Source organism: Impatiens glandulifera, chromosome 4, assembly GCF_907164915.1.
Source record: "Impatiens glandulifera chromosome 4, dImpGla2.1, whole genome shotgun sequence".
Lineage (NCBI taxonomy): Eukaryota > Viridiplantae > Streptophyta > Magnoliopsida > Ericales > Balsaminaceae > Impatiens > Impatiens glandulifera.
The window spans coordinates 7,174,787-7,191,681 of NC_061865.1; the positions used below are offsets into that span (position 1 = coordinate 7,174,787).

General features: G+C 23.5%; 2 protein-coding genes across 2 annotated transcripts; both read right to left on the reverse strand.

The window, feature by feature from the left end:
* Positions 1–10,571: 10,571 nt before the first annotated feature.
* Positions 10,572–11,882, reverse strand: LOC124934266 (transcription factor MYB60). The gene is made up of 3 exons (XM_047474767.1): positions 11,629–11,882; positions 11,431–11,560; positions 10,572–11,330 (listed from the first exon to the last, which is right to left on the reverse strand). Exons 1-3 carry the CDS (start codon positions 11,759–11,761, stop codon positions 10,835–10,837), a joined length of 759 nt encoding a protein of 252 aa, XP_047330723.1. The 5' UTR covers positions 11,762–11,882; the 3' UTR covers positions 10,572–10,834.
* Positions 11,883–16,029: 4,147 nt separating this feature from the next.
* LOC124935831 (40S ribosomal protein S27-2) lies at positions 16,030–16,891 on the reverse strand. The gene is made up of 4 exons (XM_047476264.1): positions 16,738–16,891; positions 16,553–16,654; positions 16,446–16,474; positions 16,030–16,354 (listed from the first exon to the last, which is right to left on the reverse strand). The coding sequence occupies exons 1-4, from the start codon at positions 16,738–16,740 to the stop codon at positions 16,228–16,230; spliced, it is 261 nt and encodes an 86-aa protein (XP_047332220.1). The 5' UTR covers positions 16,741–16,891; the 3' UTR covers positions 16,030–16,227.
* Between the last annotated feature and the right edge of the window lie 4 nt (positions 16,892–16,895).

Below are 16,895 nucleotides of genomic sequence, written 5' to 3' on the forward strand. Positions count from 1 at the left end.
GTAAAGATATGAGTGGTGGATGGTGATGATGCGTGTCGCATTATTAATCGTTCAGTTGTATTATGGTTTAAAACCTATGAACGTGTCAAATATATATGCTTTAATGATGCTCGACGTGGTCTTTTCCCCACCTTAATAGTATTAGTAATGTCATTGATTTATTTATTTTTTTCAAAAATCATATTTGTATGTATAGAATAAGTAAGATAGATGAAAGGGGAGGAAAAAATTTGAAACCAAGGAGGTAGCGAATAATGTAGAAGGGTGATTAGGAGCTCGTTTGATGAAAAAGTTTTTGGGATAAAATTCAGATTTTATTTTCAAATCTAAACATTTTATCAATCATGGAATCAAATAATTTTATCATTTAAATATTAAAATTACTCTATAATTTTATTCTCTCTCTAAACTATCATTCTCTCACATACACCATATCCTCTAAAGTCAAAGGGTAAATTAGTCTTCAAATTTTAAAAATCAATTTTTTCATATTTTAACAAAAAATTTTAAGATAAAACCCAGATAAAATTCACAAAACATTTTTCTCAAACAAACCCTAGGTTATAATCAAATTCTCATTAATTATCTTATTTAATTATTAACTAAAATATAAAATATTATCTATTTTAAAAATATAAATTTTATTTTATATAATAATATTATTTAATATCTTTACCAAAAAAATACTCATCTTCTTATATTTTAAGTAACTGTGGCATTTGTTTTTCTTCTGAAACTTGATTTATCTATTTCAATTACATTTTTAGTATCATATAAAAACTAAATCACTTCACTTAGTTTAAAGAATATATGTTTAACTCAGGTAGATTTACCGCACTTTGAATTAAAACGCGAGGAATTCAGCGTTATAAAAAATAAAATAAATTACTTCCTTTTAACTTTACCAAACAAGTGTAATTATAATATACTATTGATCTATATAGGTTTAAGTTCAACTCAAATATAAAACTTTATTACTCTCCAAATATTTATTTATATCTCAGAGTAAAAAATAACGATATTTTGGTATATCAAAAATAGTGTACAGTAAACCATCAAAAATATTAAATTTTCAATGTATTAAAAATACATAAATTATGGCATAGATACTAAATTATGGATACAGTGTAGATGGTAAAAATACGAGATTTTTAAAATTTAGGTTTATCAATTTATACCGAAATAATATTTATAAATTAAAAATATAAATAATATTTATAAGTAAATAAATAATGACTAATTAAATTATAAATAATTAACTTTTATTTTCATTTTAAAGTAAAATGTATTATAAATTTTTCAGCCATATTAAACAATTATTAGCCAATTTTTATATAAAAAAAAATTGAAGGGATTTGAGCTCAAACTCTCAATATATTTATTATTTATTAGGTCTCTTTAACTTTAATATATTTATTTCTTATGTTTGATTTTTTAAAATAGATCTAACAGAGTCTAAATATATTTTTTTCAGTGGGAATGATATATTATTAATAATGTACTGAAATTTCGATATATCATGAATATTCGGTATGTTCTTGTATTACCGAGAGTTTAGTATATCAAAACATTAGTACTATTTTTCTTATACTGAAATTACCATATAGATAAAAAAAATTACTGTGTATCACCGACCCAACCCTGGACTATTCCATTCTTTTAAAAACAATAAAAGATAAATCTATATTGTTTTAGTTAATATGTATATAACTTATTTTCAATTTGATTAATCTAAGTACGTAAAGGAGTCGAGTCGAGTACCACACTATTCAAACTCGACTTGAATTGCATTGTAAATACTCGAACTCGATCAAGTACCAAAATTTATACTCGAACTCGACTCGATTACAATTTGAACTACTCGAACTCAAACTCAAAAATTAAATTAAAATTATATTTTATTATTAAATAATATCTCAAACATAATATAATATATATTTCACAAACTATGTATATATAATTACAACTTTACTCAAACTCAAAAATTAAATTAAAATTATATTTTATTATTAAATAATATCTCAAACATAATATAATATATATTTCACAAACTATGTATATATAATTACAACGTTATTTAAGAATAATAAATATAAATAGAATTACATAATTAAAGATAATCATTCAATCACAAACATCTCATTTAAAAATTACAAATAAAATTAAATATTTAAAAATTGGCCATCACAAATCTTAAAAATTTGGCAATATGATACACTCATCATGTAGTAATCTTCAAATTTTACAAGATTCGAAATATAAAATAATAATGTAATGAACAAACTGCTTCGTTAATAGTAGAATCCAAAAAATAGATATTTTAAGTATTGATGAAGAAAGAATATGAAGATGGAGGAAGAAGAAGGGAGATATGAGTTTGATTTGGGAATGGAAGGAGATGAAAGGAGGAGAAAACGTGAATAAAAAGAGAAGGGAAAGATATGAGTTTGACTGTATCAGTATGAGAATGAAAAAATGAGAGAGATTAGGTTTTGATTTGTTATATATAATATAATATATAATATAATATATAATATATACTCGAACAACAAATATAAAACTTGAGCTCGATTTTATAATCGAGCTACTTGAACTCGATTCGAGCTTAGTCAAACCGAGTTCAAGCCGAACTTTGATCAAATTACTCACGAGCACTTAACTCATTTACAACCAAATGTAACTATGTTAAACACGATTTGTCACATCAACCCATCCATTTTTTAAATATCCATTTATTTCTATAGGTCTCGGTTCATTTGGTACATTATTTTTGTATTATAATATATACCTTAATATTCATAAATTATTAATATATTTTTTAATTAAATTCAATTTCATCTATAGAAAGTATTTTAAAACTAGGCCACTTCATTTTTTTTATTCCCAAATGATAAATTGAGAATAAATTATTTAATATACATATATTTATATATTTTGGAACCATACTGAGAATCATTAGATTTTACATATTTTCTATGTAAAATGGTAAATGTATACATAGAATATCTTTTGGATTGAAGTGATTTAAATAAGTCGTAATTTGGAGTTAATGAAAAATTTAATTAATGGGTATAAAATTTTAAAACGTATTAAAATAACTTTTTAAAGAAAAATTAAAAATATTTTAATTAATAATTTATTTGATATAATTAATTAATAAATAAATAAATAAAATATAAGCTGTTAAATTATTCAGATAATACAAACATCACAAATAAGTTTTCATGAATTGTTTGAAGAAAAAATAAAATAAATATATTGCACAAATTCAATTTCAATAGAGGGTTTGAATCCAAAATAAGAAAATAAAAAGTTCAGCATGGGCTTTCAGACCAATAATTTAGATCTTATCAATTTGGGAATTAGATTCTTTTGTGGGCTAAATAGCTGAACTACTTGTGTCCAATAAAATTAAAACTTTAAAATGACTATTAGGTTTATTAATTCATATTCAAGTTTAAATTTTATATTTTATTTTTATGGTAGTATGAATCCCAATTATTTAAGTAATCATTGAAAAAGAGTAATTTATTTCTTACTATCTAAATTAAACTAGTTTAATCAATATAATACATTTAATGAATATGTTGATGGCATTACATGCATTTAAATGAATATTTATGGGGCGATATTTTTGACCCGATACGAAAACACGATTCGAATCGAATATGAAAAAATCAATTTAGGGTTATGTATTTTTTGGTTCAGATCGAAATCAGGTCGACTTGTTTAAACTAATTAATAAACAAGTTAAAGTTTGGTTGACCTTAAATGACCTAAAGTAGACTTGTCAACACGTTTATAATTCTCATTCATTTGTTTTTTAGGATTCTCTGTAAGTAGATTTGTGATTTAATTTTATTTTTATTTTGTACTGATGTCATTTTAATCTGAGATAGAGATATGTGATATTAATTACATTGAATTAAATTGGGTTAAGTTCAGGTTGCGTCAAATCAATCGACTCAATCAAATCAGATTCAGGTCAATTACAAATAAACAAGTTATGTTCAAATTTTAGATTTTGACCTGAATTACTAAATAAGTTAGGTTTAGGTTAATATTGCTCAACCCTCTAACCTATCAAACCAAACTCGCCAACCCAATCCCGACCTAAAATGCCACCCTACTTTTACATCATAATCACAACAGAATCACGGAAAATAAATGTTCTTTAGCAAAAACAACAACAATATCCTCACAATGTATTCAACATCAGAAATCTTACAAAGACAATATCAAAAAATGCTAAGTTCATATAAAGTAAATAAACATAGAGTCTGAGAATCCCAAACAAACATATGAATAGAAATTGTCTCAAATACATTTTTTTTATTGAATCTATACATAGGAACATGTTGGATACTAAATAGGGGAGATTATATGTTGTCCTTCATCCTTCAAAATTAGTGTATTTTAAAAGATTATGTGGAGTCAACATACATTTTTGTGTAAAAAATACACTAGTTTTGAAAGATGCCTCAGTCTTTAGGACATCCTGAGGACAACAGATCTTCCCGACCAAAGCATTACTTGCAAGATATCATCATACAAAATTAGATCATAAATAAAAATACACGGTTTAGAATTTGAATATCATAATAAACTCTCTCAAATCAAAAATCCTCTCAAAAGAGTAACTCTTCATTCTTGAGACTTCATATTAAAATTGATAATACTAATTCCATGTGGATCCTTAATTTTAAGTCTAAAAGTAGTCACTTTCATGAACCAGATTAAACTGCAAAGAGTCGCCATGTTTTAGTATCGCGTAAAGGCTAGAGGTGTTCCATTATTAAAACTGTTCTATTTTTCATGCATTCCCGAATCGAAGTCCACATTTTTACTTGGGGAGACAAACTATATATAAAAAGTTGAAAATTGTTTAAACGAGTGAAATTGACATTGAAATTTCAATTCTAATTCGATGAGAACTGACATTAAATTATATTTCAATACCTATATTTGAAAAAAACTATAAAATTGTAATTCAATCACAATTGTTATGTTTGATAAAAAAGAATATAATAAAAATAATTTTAATATATATTATATATTTTATTAAAATATTGGTTTGACACAATCAATTAGAATAACTTAAGTGTCAAGAGATTGTTTTAAGTTTCGATTTTCATTTAAAGAATATCGGTTCAACATGTTAACTTAATAGATTTCAAAAACAAAATATATGTTTCACATTTTAATCTCCCAAATTCAAAAACAAAATATATGTTCAATGTCAGCCAGTTTGATTTGGTTTTAGAGTTTCCTTCATCGATTTCCTCTTCGCGAGTGATTTTGGTTTAGTGATTAATCGATCCGAGCCTGCAGATAGAAGAAATGATTCCAAGGTGGCATCCATTAAAGTATCCATTAACTTTAATAGTTCTATTCCAAGTCCAAGCGGACAAGCCAAGAGGAAAGAGTGATTCACCAAAAACCCGACTTCTTCACCTTCCTCCGATAAAGCAGTCAAGAAGTCAATCAAAAAGGTACCATACTCGTGGGGATATCTCAATCAAAGTCTCCAATTCTTATGTTAACTTTTAATATATATATATATATATATATATATATATATATATATATATATATATATATATATTAGTTTAAAATGTTAAATTACTAAATTAAAAAAGAAAAAAAATATAGGTTCGTTATTTTAAAATCCTAAATTTTTTAAAAAAAATTATCGATTAAAAACTTTAATCGTGTTTTAAATAATAAGCTATTTTGTTTGAGAAAACAAAAAAAAAAATTAGAATTAAAATTAAGTTAAAAAGTGTGAAATTAAGAGTTATAAAATTATAATAAATTGAATTTTAATTTAATTTAAATTCTTAATATTAAAGAGTTTATTAAATTTAATAATTAAAATTCACCCCAGTTTCAATTTCATTAATAATTCTAAAGTTATCAAACACCCTTTTCATTATAGCTCATAGCTATTAACCCATTAAAGTTTATTATCTTCATTAATCTCTTTGTCTCCTTAAACACGTTTAAATTCAATAAGAGACTACACAAACTTTGATCCGACTCAATGTTTCTTTTTCTTTTTATTCCTCAATTTTCTTATTTATAAACCTTTTTTCTGTCATTTGTTAACTGAGAAGAAAAGAATATTTAATTTTCAAATAATCCCATTATATATATATGTTATGTAATAATGTAAAGGCATAGATGTTCATGTTGCATCATGTGGAAGGCTTTGAGAGAGAGTTAAGGGCACCGAAAGATGTTTTTAATTCACATGATTTGTCTTCTTTTTTTTTCTTTCTTAGCAAGACTTTCGTGAACTCTAGGTTAAAAATATTATTTTTTTTAAAAAAAAAAAAAATCTAAATGTGTGGTGGACATTTGCCTTCATGAGCTCGTTTGATTTGTTTTTTTATTGGTGATATTTTATAAAAACTTAACTATTTATCTTACATTTTATAATCAACAAATCTTTTAATTTATTAATTAAAATAATATTTTTTTTAATAAAATTTAATAACTTAGGATTATTTTGGATTTTTAAATAAACTGATTTATTTAATAATTATTGATTGATAATAGTTTTTTATTAGGTTAAGATATTTTTTATTAAAAAAATTAAAAAATATTAATATATAATGATAAAATAAAAAATAATAATTTAAAATATAATATTTTAGTTAATAAATTAAAAATAATAATATTTAATTATTTTGTATTATTTTAATAGTTCTATCAATCCAATCCTTATTTTTTTTATTATATAAAATTTTTCTTATAGATACTTACTAAAATGTTTTAAATAACCAAAATAAAATAATCCATGAGTCATGATGACTTTTCAGGTATTTGCTTAAAATATCTAATTGGGACAATTGATAATATTATAAGTACAACCACTCATTTAATTTCTTAATGATTTGTAATGATATGGGATTATTCCAGTTATACTCAAGTGTTTATATAAGCATAATGCTAAGTTATTAATTATGGACCCATCAAGAAATGTTTTATGAAATTATAATACAAGTTGAGTTTTAATGAAAAATGTTGATAAATTAATTTCTGTAGATGTTTTTCTTTTTTTGTGAAATAATTATCTAAATGTTGATTTAGATAATAAATATTATGAAATTCAACTTAATTAAAAATATATTCTTAAATTTGTTGATGTTTTATTCATATAAATCCAATTTTAATTTCAAAAGACATTTTTAAATTGACTAGTCATGTACTAAAATGAGAGATTATTTAAGTTGTTTTTCCAATAAATTCAATGAGTTATTTATGTTTTTCTTACAAATTAAATATCAACACTTTAATGTGGTATTAATGCTTATATGTGAATAGCTGAAAAAATAATTGTTTTTTCTTTAAGATAACATATTATATACTCTTACTTAATATATATATATATAATAATAATTTAATTCTCAATAAAAATAAATAAATTATTCCACTTTTCATCGTCCTCTATTTCTTGTATATAAAATGAGTTATTTTTTCTTATCGGAATCTTATATCTCGACCCTCTTCTTCTTTGTTTTTATTATTTTTAAGGTTGTTAAACTTGTATATTGACACATTTTCTTCATCTATCGATTACCAGTATTCCCGAGTCAAAACAACATACTATCGATTATCAATAGGAGTGGTAGTTATTTATATGATTGACTATGTTTTATTCGGAGAAGACTAAGTGGTTGATAGTTCCGATCTTGAAAACCGATATAGTTTTGAAAAAAGAATTATAGAGGGATCTTTCCATTTACTCATTAAATAGAGATAGAGGATGATAAAAAAAAATAAAGAACAAAAATAAAATAAAAATAAAAAAAGAAATGACTTGTCTAGTGAGATAGCCAAGGCATAAAGATGAATGATGATCAAATTGGTTACATGACTAAGTTATTTAGAGTATTTATAATTTCTTTGTACATTTTTCTTCGAATTTACAACTCATATTTTTTCCAAGTTTGTTTATAAATAATTAATTAAATTCATTAGAAACTTATTTGGTCTGAATTATTTAATCTAATTAAATTAAACCTCATTGGATTTCTTTTTTTTTATCTATTACATCACCTGATGATAAAAATAAATCTTATATTTTCAAAATAATCAAATAACTAAGTTATTTAAAAAATCTAAATCCAAACCACTCTAACTTTAATTAATGATTCTCAATTTATAAGACAAATAACTTCCATAAGGATAATTTTGAGGCTTATTTTACCAATATTTTTCATGTTTTTTATTATTGATTTTGAATATATATAGAGAGAAGAGTGATAGAAAGAGGGAATTTGGTGAGGGAATGACTTGGCATCACCTTTATTGGTTGGAAAATGTAAAAGTGAGAGGAAAAAGGGAAATTATTTGATTTTTTCAGCGAATAAGATTATGCAAGTCATTCCCTCACCAAATTCTCTCACCAAATTTCATCACCTAATCATTTCTCATATATATAATAGATATTGTGTCTATTTGAAAAGGCCGGTAATGGTAATGTTCAACGTTATTAAATTTGTTAATATAACATAATTAAAATGTATTTTAGAATATTATTTCATTTTAGATCAATACAATATTTAAACTCAGCTCCATAATAGTTAATTCCAAACAACCCATTATTTTGGTTACAAGAGCCATCAAAATTAATTGTAACCATCTTCAGCTAATGAAGTATTGCAATCTCATCCCTCTGGCTTCCAATTAAACAGTGGAGAGGAGCTTTCAAGGTTTTATGTTTTAAGAAAATGTGGGTCACAAATTTGTTTTTTTCTTTGGTATCGGTCTTATTTGGGGTGGGTCGGTATGGTATATCTTAATTTTTTATTCATACCTTATTGAAAATTTCGATATATAAAAATCCATACATTTACTTTACCTTGATTTCGGTATATCTTAATTTTGGTATGTATCAATATTATACTTTGATACATAACAAATATATTAACTTAAATAAAAAATAATAATTAAATATAGTTAATATATACATAACTAAAACATAAAGATATTATAATAAAATAAAATAAAATATTTTTTTAAAATTTAATATTTTTAAAAACTAATTGATATTAAAAATTAAAGTTAGTTAAAAAAAATTAGAGCAAAAAAATAAACATAAGTATAAACTGTATAGTTTTCAAATTAGACAAAAATTTAGGCAAGAAAGTTAAATTCTAAGTTAATTTTTTTCCCAAGTTAATTTTTTTCATCAAAAAATGTCACTACTATTTTATGACTAAAAGAATTCACTATCATTTTAACCAAGATAAAATCAAACTCACTATCAACAATTATTGAGGATGAGATTGTAAAAAAAAAAAATTGACAATAATTGAAAGGATTGGATACCGAGTTTCACTTCTTTTCCACACTCCAAGAGATTGAAATTTTGGTTAGATTTTTTTTAATCTCACCGATAAGGTAGAGATGACATATATTTAATAATATTACATGATAATTATATTTTAATATTATTTTCAAAAGTTATATTTCTATAATTATATTAATATCAAATTTATTTATTTCTTTATAAATATTATATATATATATATATATATATATATATTAATTTATAAATATTATTTCGGTATTTCGGTATATCCCGATATATTAAAATTTTGAAAATCTCATACCTTTACCGTACCAATAATTTTGGTATCGATACTATACCTTACTTTTTTTGGTATACCTTAAAAATCAATATTTTTAATATATTGCGGTACGGTATTTTCGATATACTTATAATATCGGTAATTATTTACATCATTATCTCTTATAAGAATATTGGATTGATATATATTTTTTCATCTAAATCATGATTCAAAAATGTATTTATTATATTTATAAAAAAGTTATAATAAACTAAAACAAGTATGACACAATTATATTATAATTTGAATCAATTAATAAGAATTAATCAACTAAAACTAAAAATATACTATAATTTGAATTATGGTAAAAATAAAACTATATCTAAACAAACTTTCAGTTTTAATTTTAGTTATTTTTAAATTTGACTATAATTAAGATATTTTTTAAACAAAGTATTAGTTTCTAAATATATTATAATATAAAAAAAAAATATAACATGTTTTTTTGTGAGCACTAAAAAAAGATTAAATCAAATAAAATCTGGTCATTCTTAGCTCTTTCCAAAAAAGTGGGAATCTTTTTTAATATAAAGATTTTCCATTTTTTATTTTTTTAAGAAAGAACAAAATTATTATATTTAAATCAACTTATTTATTTTCATCTATTTAATAAAAAAAAATATCATTTAAAATCATAAATATTTTTATTTTTATTTTATAGCAATTATCAATTTTTATTAATTTTTTTTGGTTCATAATTGACCAATTCTTCAAATAAAACTAGCTTAATATCCACAATTTCTTGCTCCAATCTGATTATTACTCGTGTTACCTAAATTGATATAAAATTCTAAATAAACATTATTTTCCTTATAATTAAAACAAACTATAAAACAAAACAATGATCATTTGACAATTTCTTCCAAAAAGAAAAGCCACCTTCTACTATAATTAGGAAACAAACAAGCCACTAGTTGACAAAACAAAAAAATCAAACAAGCCCAAAGGGTAAATGTGTCACGTGATCAAGATAATAATAATAAATAGGAGGACCACAATTAATATTACATAAATGTCAAACAAATCATTTATGAAAATTATAAATATTTTCCTTTAATTTCTCATAAAATAAATCATAATACAACTAAGTCCCAAAGGTTAAAAATTAAGTACACTTTTGTTGGTCCCAGCATTTTTAGGGATCAAATTATTGAAATAATGAGAAGTCTAAGGATCAAATTACAATTTTTACCTTATTGAAACATGGAAGGCAAGTCTAATATATCTTCTTCTTCATCTTCCTCCACTTGTTCATCACCATTACCACCCAATAGCCAATTCTCAAAGAACTTCAAAGGAGGAGGATTATGATTATGATCATGATCATGATCATGATCATGAGAAGATTCCAAATTATTATTATTATTATTAGTAACCTTTGGAGACGACGACGATGAAGATGACTTCATCCAGCCTTCGAGAAGGCGCGATATGTTCTCGGTGCTAGATGCATATGTTGAAATATTAGAACCAATATTAATTGATGATGATGAACTCATTTTGTCATGATTGAAGAATGTTGTAGAAGAAAATGGATAGTGATCCGGGTCGGATCCCATTTGTTGATCCAAAGGTGTAATTTGGGACTTGTTGTTCATTGTTGTGAGCTTCTTTTTCAAATGGGTATTCCAATAATTCTTTATATCGTTATCTGTTCTTTGCGGAAGATAAGAAGCTATTGCTGCCCACCTATTGATGTATATAAGAAAGTTGGTCCAAAATGAATTAATTTGTAACATACAAAATAAATAATTTTTTTATTAAAGAGATTGAGATGATGATTATTTACTTGTTACCAAGTAAAGATTGCAAGTGAATTATCATTCCTTCTTCATGAGGGGTGAAGTTGCCTCTTCTAATTCCGGGTCTTAAGTAATTTGTCCATCTGAGTCTGCAACTCTTACTGCATCTCGATAATCCTTGTAACAATACGAAAAAGATTAGTGAGAAATTAATTAGGAAGAATACTCGTGATTGAATAAATTACCAGTATTAGTAGGAACTGATCTCCAATTTCCAGGGCCATGTTCTTGAATGTAAGAAACAAGGATGATGTCTTCTTCAGGGGTCCATGGACCTTTCTTGATTCCTATCTTTTCACAGCAAGGAGGTCTTCCCATGGCCTCTCTCTCTCTATCTCTATCTTTTATCTACCTTAATAGGTTCATGGGATGAGTGTTTATTATATACAAAAGTCAGTCACACATTTATATATATACTCATGCTGATGTAATTAATTTTGTGTTCAAAGTAACTATTGTTCCAATATTTCCTTTTTCTTTTGTGTGATTAAATGTCTTTTAACCGATCAAATTAGTTGTGTGAGTGATTGGTTTTGTCGATGTGTACACACAGAGAGATGTATAACAAAATTGTTGAAAATAAGTTTAGATAAATTTTGTGTCGTTTGTAATAAAATATTATTGTTATATAATAAAAAATATATATATTTGTTTTTAAAAAACAAATATAAAATATTATATTTACTTTTAAAGTTTAATAGATAAATTTTAATTATTAAAAGAAATAATTTTTTATTTGGTTTGGATGATTTGAATTGACTATGATAAACCACTTTAATGTAAAGCATTGGTAGTGAAAATTAAATTAAATTTTTTTAAAATTTTTTCATGTAAGACCATTGTCATGTAAGACTGTTAAGTATTATATAAGTATTAACATAATTATATATATTTTAAACATGGACAGGGGATTGATTTGATTGTACAACTACAAGGCCATAAACCATTAAGTCCAGTTCAAATTAGTTAGGTCAACTCAATTAGCTCTATTTTAACTTGATTTGAGCTCGAACTCTATTATTTACGTACAAGCAACTTAACTCAACAAATTAAAATTAAAATTAAATTTTTAAATATTCGTTACTTAAAATTTAAAATTTTATTATTAAAACAAATAATAATAAATATATTATTTATTATTATGCTCGAAAAAAATCGACAAATCATCGAACAAATATTAAATGAGCTCGAGCTATACTCCAATATAATATATTATATGAATCCAATATTACATGAATCAGTTCAAACTTGATCAAAGTCAAACTCTAATCAAACTTTGATCGAACGGTTCCCTAACAATTTGAATCGTTTAAAGCCCTAACAACTGCTAGTAAATGAAACCATTGAGTTGAGTTTAACAATTTATGACTTTATCAGTTTTATGTTAGTTACACATCTAAATCAAATAATAGTTAAAATGCAAGATTCTATGTTAATTCGTTAATTCATTTAGATCATCTCCGACCGATGCTAATATTCAAACTCAATTTTATTTTCCTACAACCATTACCAATAGATTGTATTACAAACTCGGGAATCCTCATTTTGTCTCTCTTACAAATTACATTGTTCATGAAATTCAAAATTTTATTTGTTTTTTAAATTTAACCCTTAGATTTAATCTAAGTTCATTTTATACATTAAACTTATTTATATAACTTATTGTTTTAATTTATTTATATAATTTAATTTATTTGTATAATATTTTTTATGAGTAATGATAGGGGGAGCGAAAGATTTGTAGCGAAAGTGCATCGAACTGATGTGGAAGGCTGACTAGGCATGATGACTCAACATTTCAAATTTTTTATTTCTCTCTCTTCGTTCATTAATCATTTCTCTCTCTTCTCTTTATTAATCATTTATTTTTTTATATTTTCTTCAATCTTTATTAATAATTTATTTTTATAGTTAATTTGTAAATATATGTTTATATATTTTATTATTTAACTTATTTATAAAATTTAAAATAATAATAGAGACAATAATAAATTAAATAAAAAATAACAAAATATATATATTCAAATATATATTATATTTGATGAATATATATTTAAGAGAATATAAAATTAAATATAAAATTTCTTAATTTTTTAAAAAATAACAAAAATATATATATTCAAATATATATTATATTTGATAAATATATATTTAAGAGAATAAAAAATTAAATATAAAAATTCTTAATTTTTTAATTAATTATTTCTCTTCTAGGTTAATATATATATATATATATATATATATATATATATATTAATAATTTATTTATTAGTTTTTAAAATAAATTATAATAGAAAAAAAAAATTGTCAAGATAAACTAACTCAAATCAAATTATACTAATATTCAAAATAAATATAACTCAAACTAACTATGATAATCGTAAATAAAAATATTTTTGATAAGAGTTAACTCAATAAGATAATATAAGAAGAGAATATATAACATTTTGAGTTAATTAATTAAGTTTATAATACAATTCACAAGAAAATGAAATATAAAAAAATAATTAAAGTGAGAAAAAAGGAAAAACAACTAATAAAAAGTTTAAGTAAATATATATATAATTTTAAAAATTATATATTTAATTTATTTATTTTCCCTATTATAACTCATTTTAAAATCAAATAAATATATAAATTATATATAGGGAGAGGAGAAATAATTAATTTTAAAAAATTAAGAATTTTTATATTTAATTTATTATTATTTTAATTTATCAAATATAATATATATTTTTTATTAATAAATTATAAATAAGTTAAATAATAAAATATATAAACATATATTTACAAATTAACTATAAAAATAAATTATTAATAAAGATCGAAGAAAATATAAAAAAATAAATGATTAATAAAGAGAAGAGAGAGAAATGCACTTTCGCTACAAATCTTTCGCTCCCCCTATCATTACTCATTTTTTATATAGCATAAATTTATAATAATATTAAAAAAAATTATAATAATGTTCAAAAATTATAATAATGTTAAAAATTTATAATATAACATTTGAAAATTTATCTTCTTTTTATTTTATTTGTAAGAATAACTTTTAATTTAGTTTGTGTAAGGTAATTTTTAATTTTTTAATGAATTTTTATAATTATTTTACAATCAAATTTAAAATAATTGGGTAATATTAAAATATCATGGTATAATTTATAACCTTTTAAAATATAAAAGTGATATTAAGAAGTTATAAAAATTAATGTAAGAAAAATATTATAAGAATATTCTTTTGAGTTTGAGAATAAGTTTTTCGGTTGAAATAGAATTACTGTAATATTTACACTAAAATAAGTTTGAAAATGAATTTTTTTTTGTTGGAGTTAGGTAAGTTAATTAAAAATCACACAAATTTACCTCATTTAACTCTCAGGATTAGTTATTCTAAATAGACACTATAAGAGAGGGGACTCTAAAACATAATGTTTGTGTGAATTTTGAAAATTAATTTCAAATCCATATTAAATTCCAAGTAATTTTCAAAGATTAACAAAATCTGCATTGTTTAATAGAGATTCTCAATCGAGGACAGATCTAGAATTAAAAAGAGATTAAAATTTTTAGATTAACTAGATCTTAAAAATTTTAAAATTTATAAATTAACAAAGTAAATTTCAATTTCCAAATAAAAAAATATTTAATTTTGTAACTATGATGTTATAGTTTAGATTGCTTCAATTTAATGTAAAAAAAATATTAAAGTTGGAAAAAGCATGTATTTAGTGTCAAATAATACCATGAACTTAATTGTATACAATCAAAAACAGTATATATAATTTATCTTAAACTACTTATACCACTAATACAAAGTGAATATAATTAAAATTATATATATAACTAAAATTTTAATAGGCCGAACTTCAACCAAATTCAAAAACTATATAAATTCATACTTCTTAATAATATATAGTAATATTCTTTTAAACAAAATTTCAAATTTCAAATAAACTTTCAATTTTGATATACAATTTTAAGTAAGGTTCAAGTAATCAAACAAAACCTATCAAACTTAGTCCAACAAAAACAGCCTAATTAAACAACAAAATAAACATGCCCATAACAATTAAAATGAAGAGTAGGTCATTAATTGGTATTAGGAATAATGTGACAACAACCTATATTGAACTTAAAAAATGAAATTTATCTCTTCTATTTTATTAAAATCCAATCACACATATTCGTGACACTATTCATGATACCAAATTTCTGCTCTCTACTATCATTACTCATAAAAGATTAACCTTAAGTCCTACATATTTTCTTTTATGAATACCTAAACTCAAATTGAGAAGAAAAAAAACCCTAACATACCTAAGCAATTGACTAACTCAATGAGATTCCTATCACAAACCATATGCAGATAATCTCATATCAATAAGATAACTCACAAAACTAATCTTGATAAAGATCAAACTATTCATTACTAAAACATATGCAACCAAATTCTTTAACATTCTCCCTAATCAAATACTTAACCTAAATGTCCCTTTATTTCATATATCAGCCAGCAAAAACTAAACAATTACCCTATTATCTAGAGCAGTTGATAAGACAGAACAATAACATGAACAAACAAGAAGTAGATTATAAGAAATTCATAAAATTAAGATGAAAAGGGAATTCCAAAGGTCTGAAAAACAACAATCAACAAAAACAAACCAACCAAAACATCCTAGAAATAAACAAATCCAGTTATGTTAACAAAAGCTTTAAGCATATTACTAACACAAACCTAGAATTGACCTCAAAACAAAATGTTGGCCGATTCAATAACTCATTTAGTCTCCCTTTCTCCTGAAAGAACATCCTTCAGTCAGCCTAGCACGACCTCCTGTGGGTTGGCAAAGAACAGTCTGACAGTTTCCACATACAACCACTGTTTGAGAATGGCTAAAAACAGTTGTTCTACAAAAAGAAAAACAAAATTTCAGTCAGATTATAATTATCAAAATCTTTACCATCATCAACAAGGAATGAAATATGAAACAGAACTTACATGTTGAAACAGCCCTGGCATTTAACATCCTTCAATCAAGAGAAAACAAATGTTTAGATGTAAATCTTTAAATTTCGTTGGGTGACACAAAAAGAGATTAAATTTACCATGAAGAACGAATTTGGAGATTGAACAAGGCGCTTCAGCTTATGCTTCTTTTTCTCCAATTCGACAGGTGGGTTTAGCAAATCGACATCATTGGGAAGAACCTAGAACATCAAATCAATCAATCAATTGAAAAAATCAATTAAGATTCGGATAACAAACTGATCTTTAAAGATATTAAACTCACCATGTTTGAAAAAAGCGTGAAGGGATTGGATCTTTGAAGCAAAGAGCTCTAGGCTTGGATCAATGAGTCTGAATCTCCGAGCAACAGGCGGCGAGTCAAAGAGGAGATTGATTTTTAGGGTTTGTATTTCTATTTATATAGCGATTTTAGAGAACCCT

Coding starts and splice junctions, on each gene's coding strand:
- LOC124935831 (XM_047476264.1), bottom strand. Junction 16,475..16,552: donor CTCCAAATTCGTTCTTCATG/GTAAATTTAATC, acceptor TCTTGATTGAAG/GATGTTAAATGCCAGGGCTG. Junction 16,355..16,445: donor TGCCAGGGCTGTTTCAACAT/GTAAGTTCTGTT, acceptor TTCTTTTTGTAG/AACAACTGTTTTTAGCCATT.
- LOC124934266 (XM_047474767.1), bottom strand. CDS start 11,761: ATGGGAAGACCTCCTTGCTGTGAAAAGATAGGAATCAAGAAAGGTCCA. Junction 11,561..11,628: donor ATCAGTTCCTACTAATACTG/GTAATTTATTCA, acceptor TATTGTTACAAG/GATTATCGAGATGCAGTAAG. Junction 11,331..11,430: donor CAATCTTTACTTGGTAACAA/GTAAATAATCAT, acceptor ATACATCAATAG/GTGGGCAGCAATAGCTTCTT.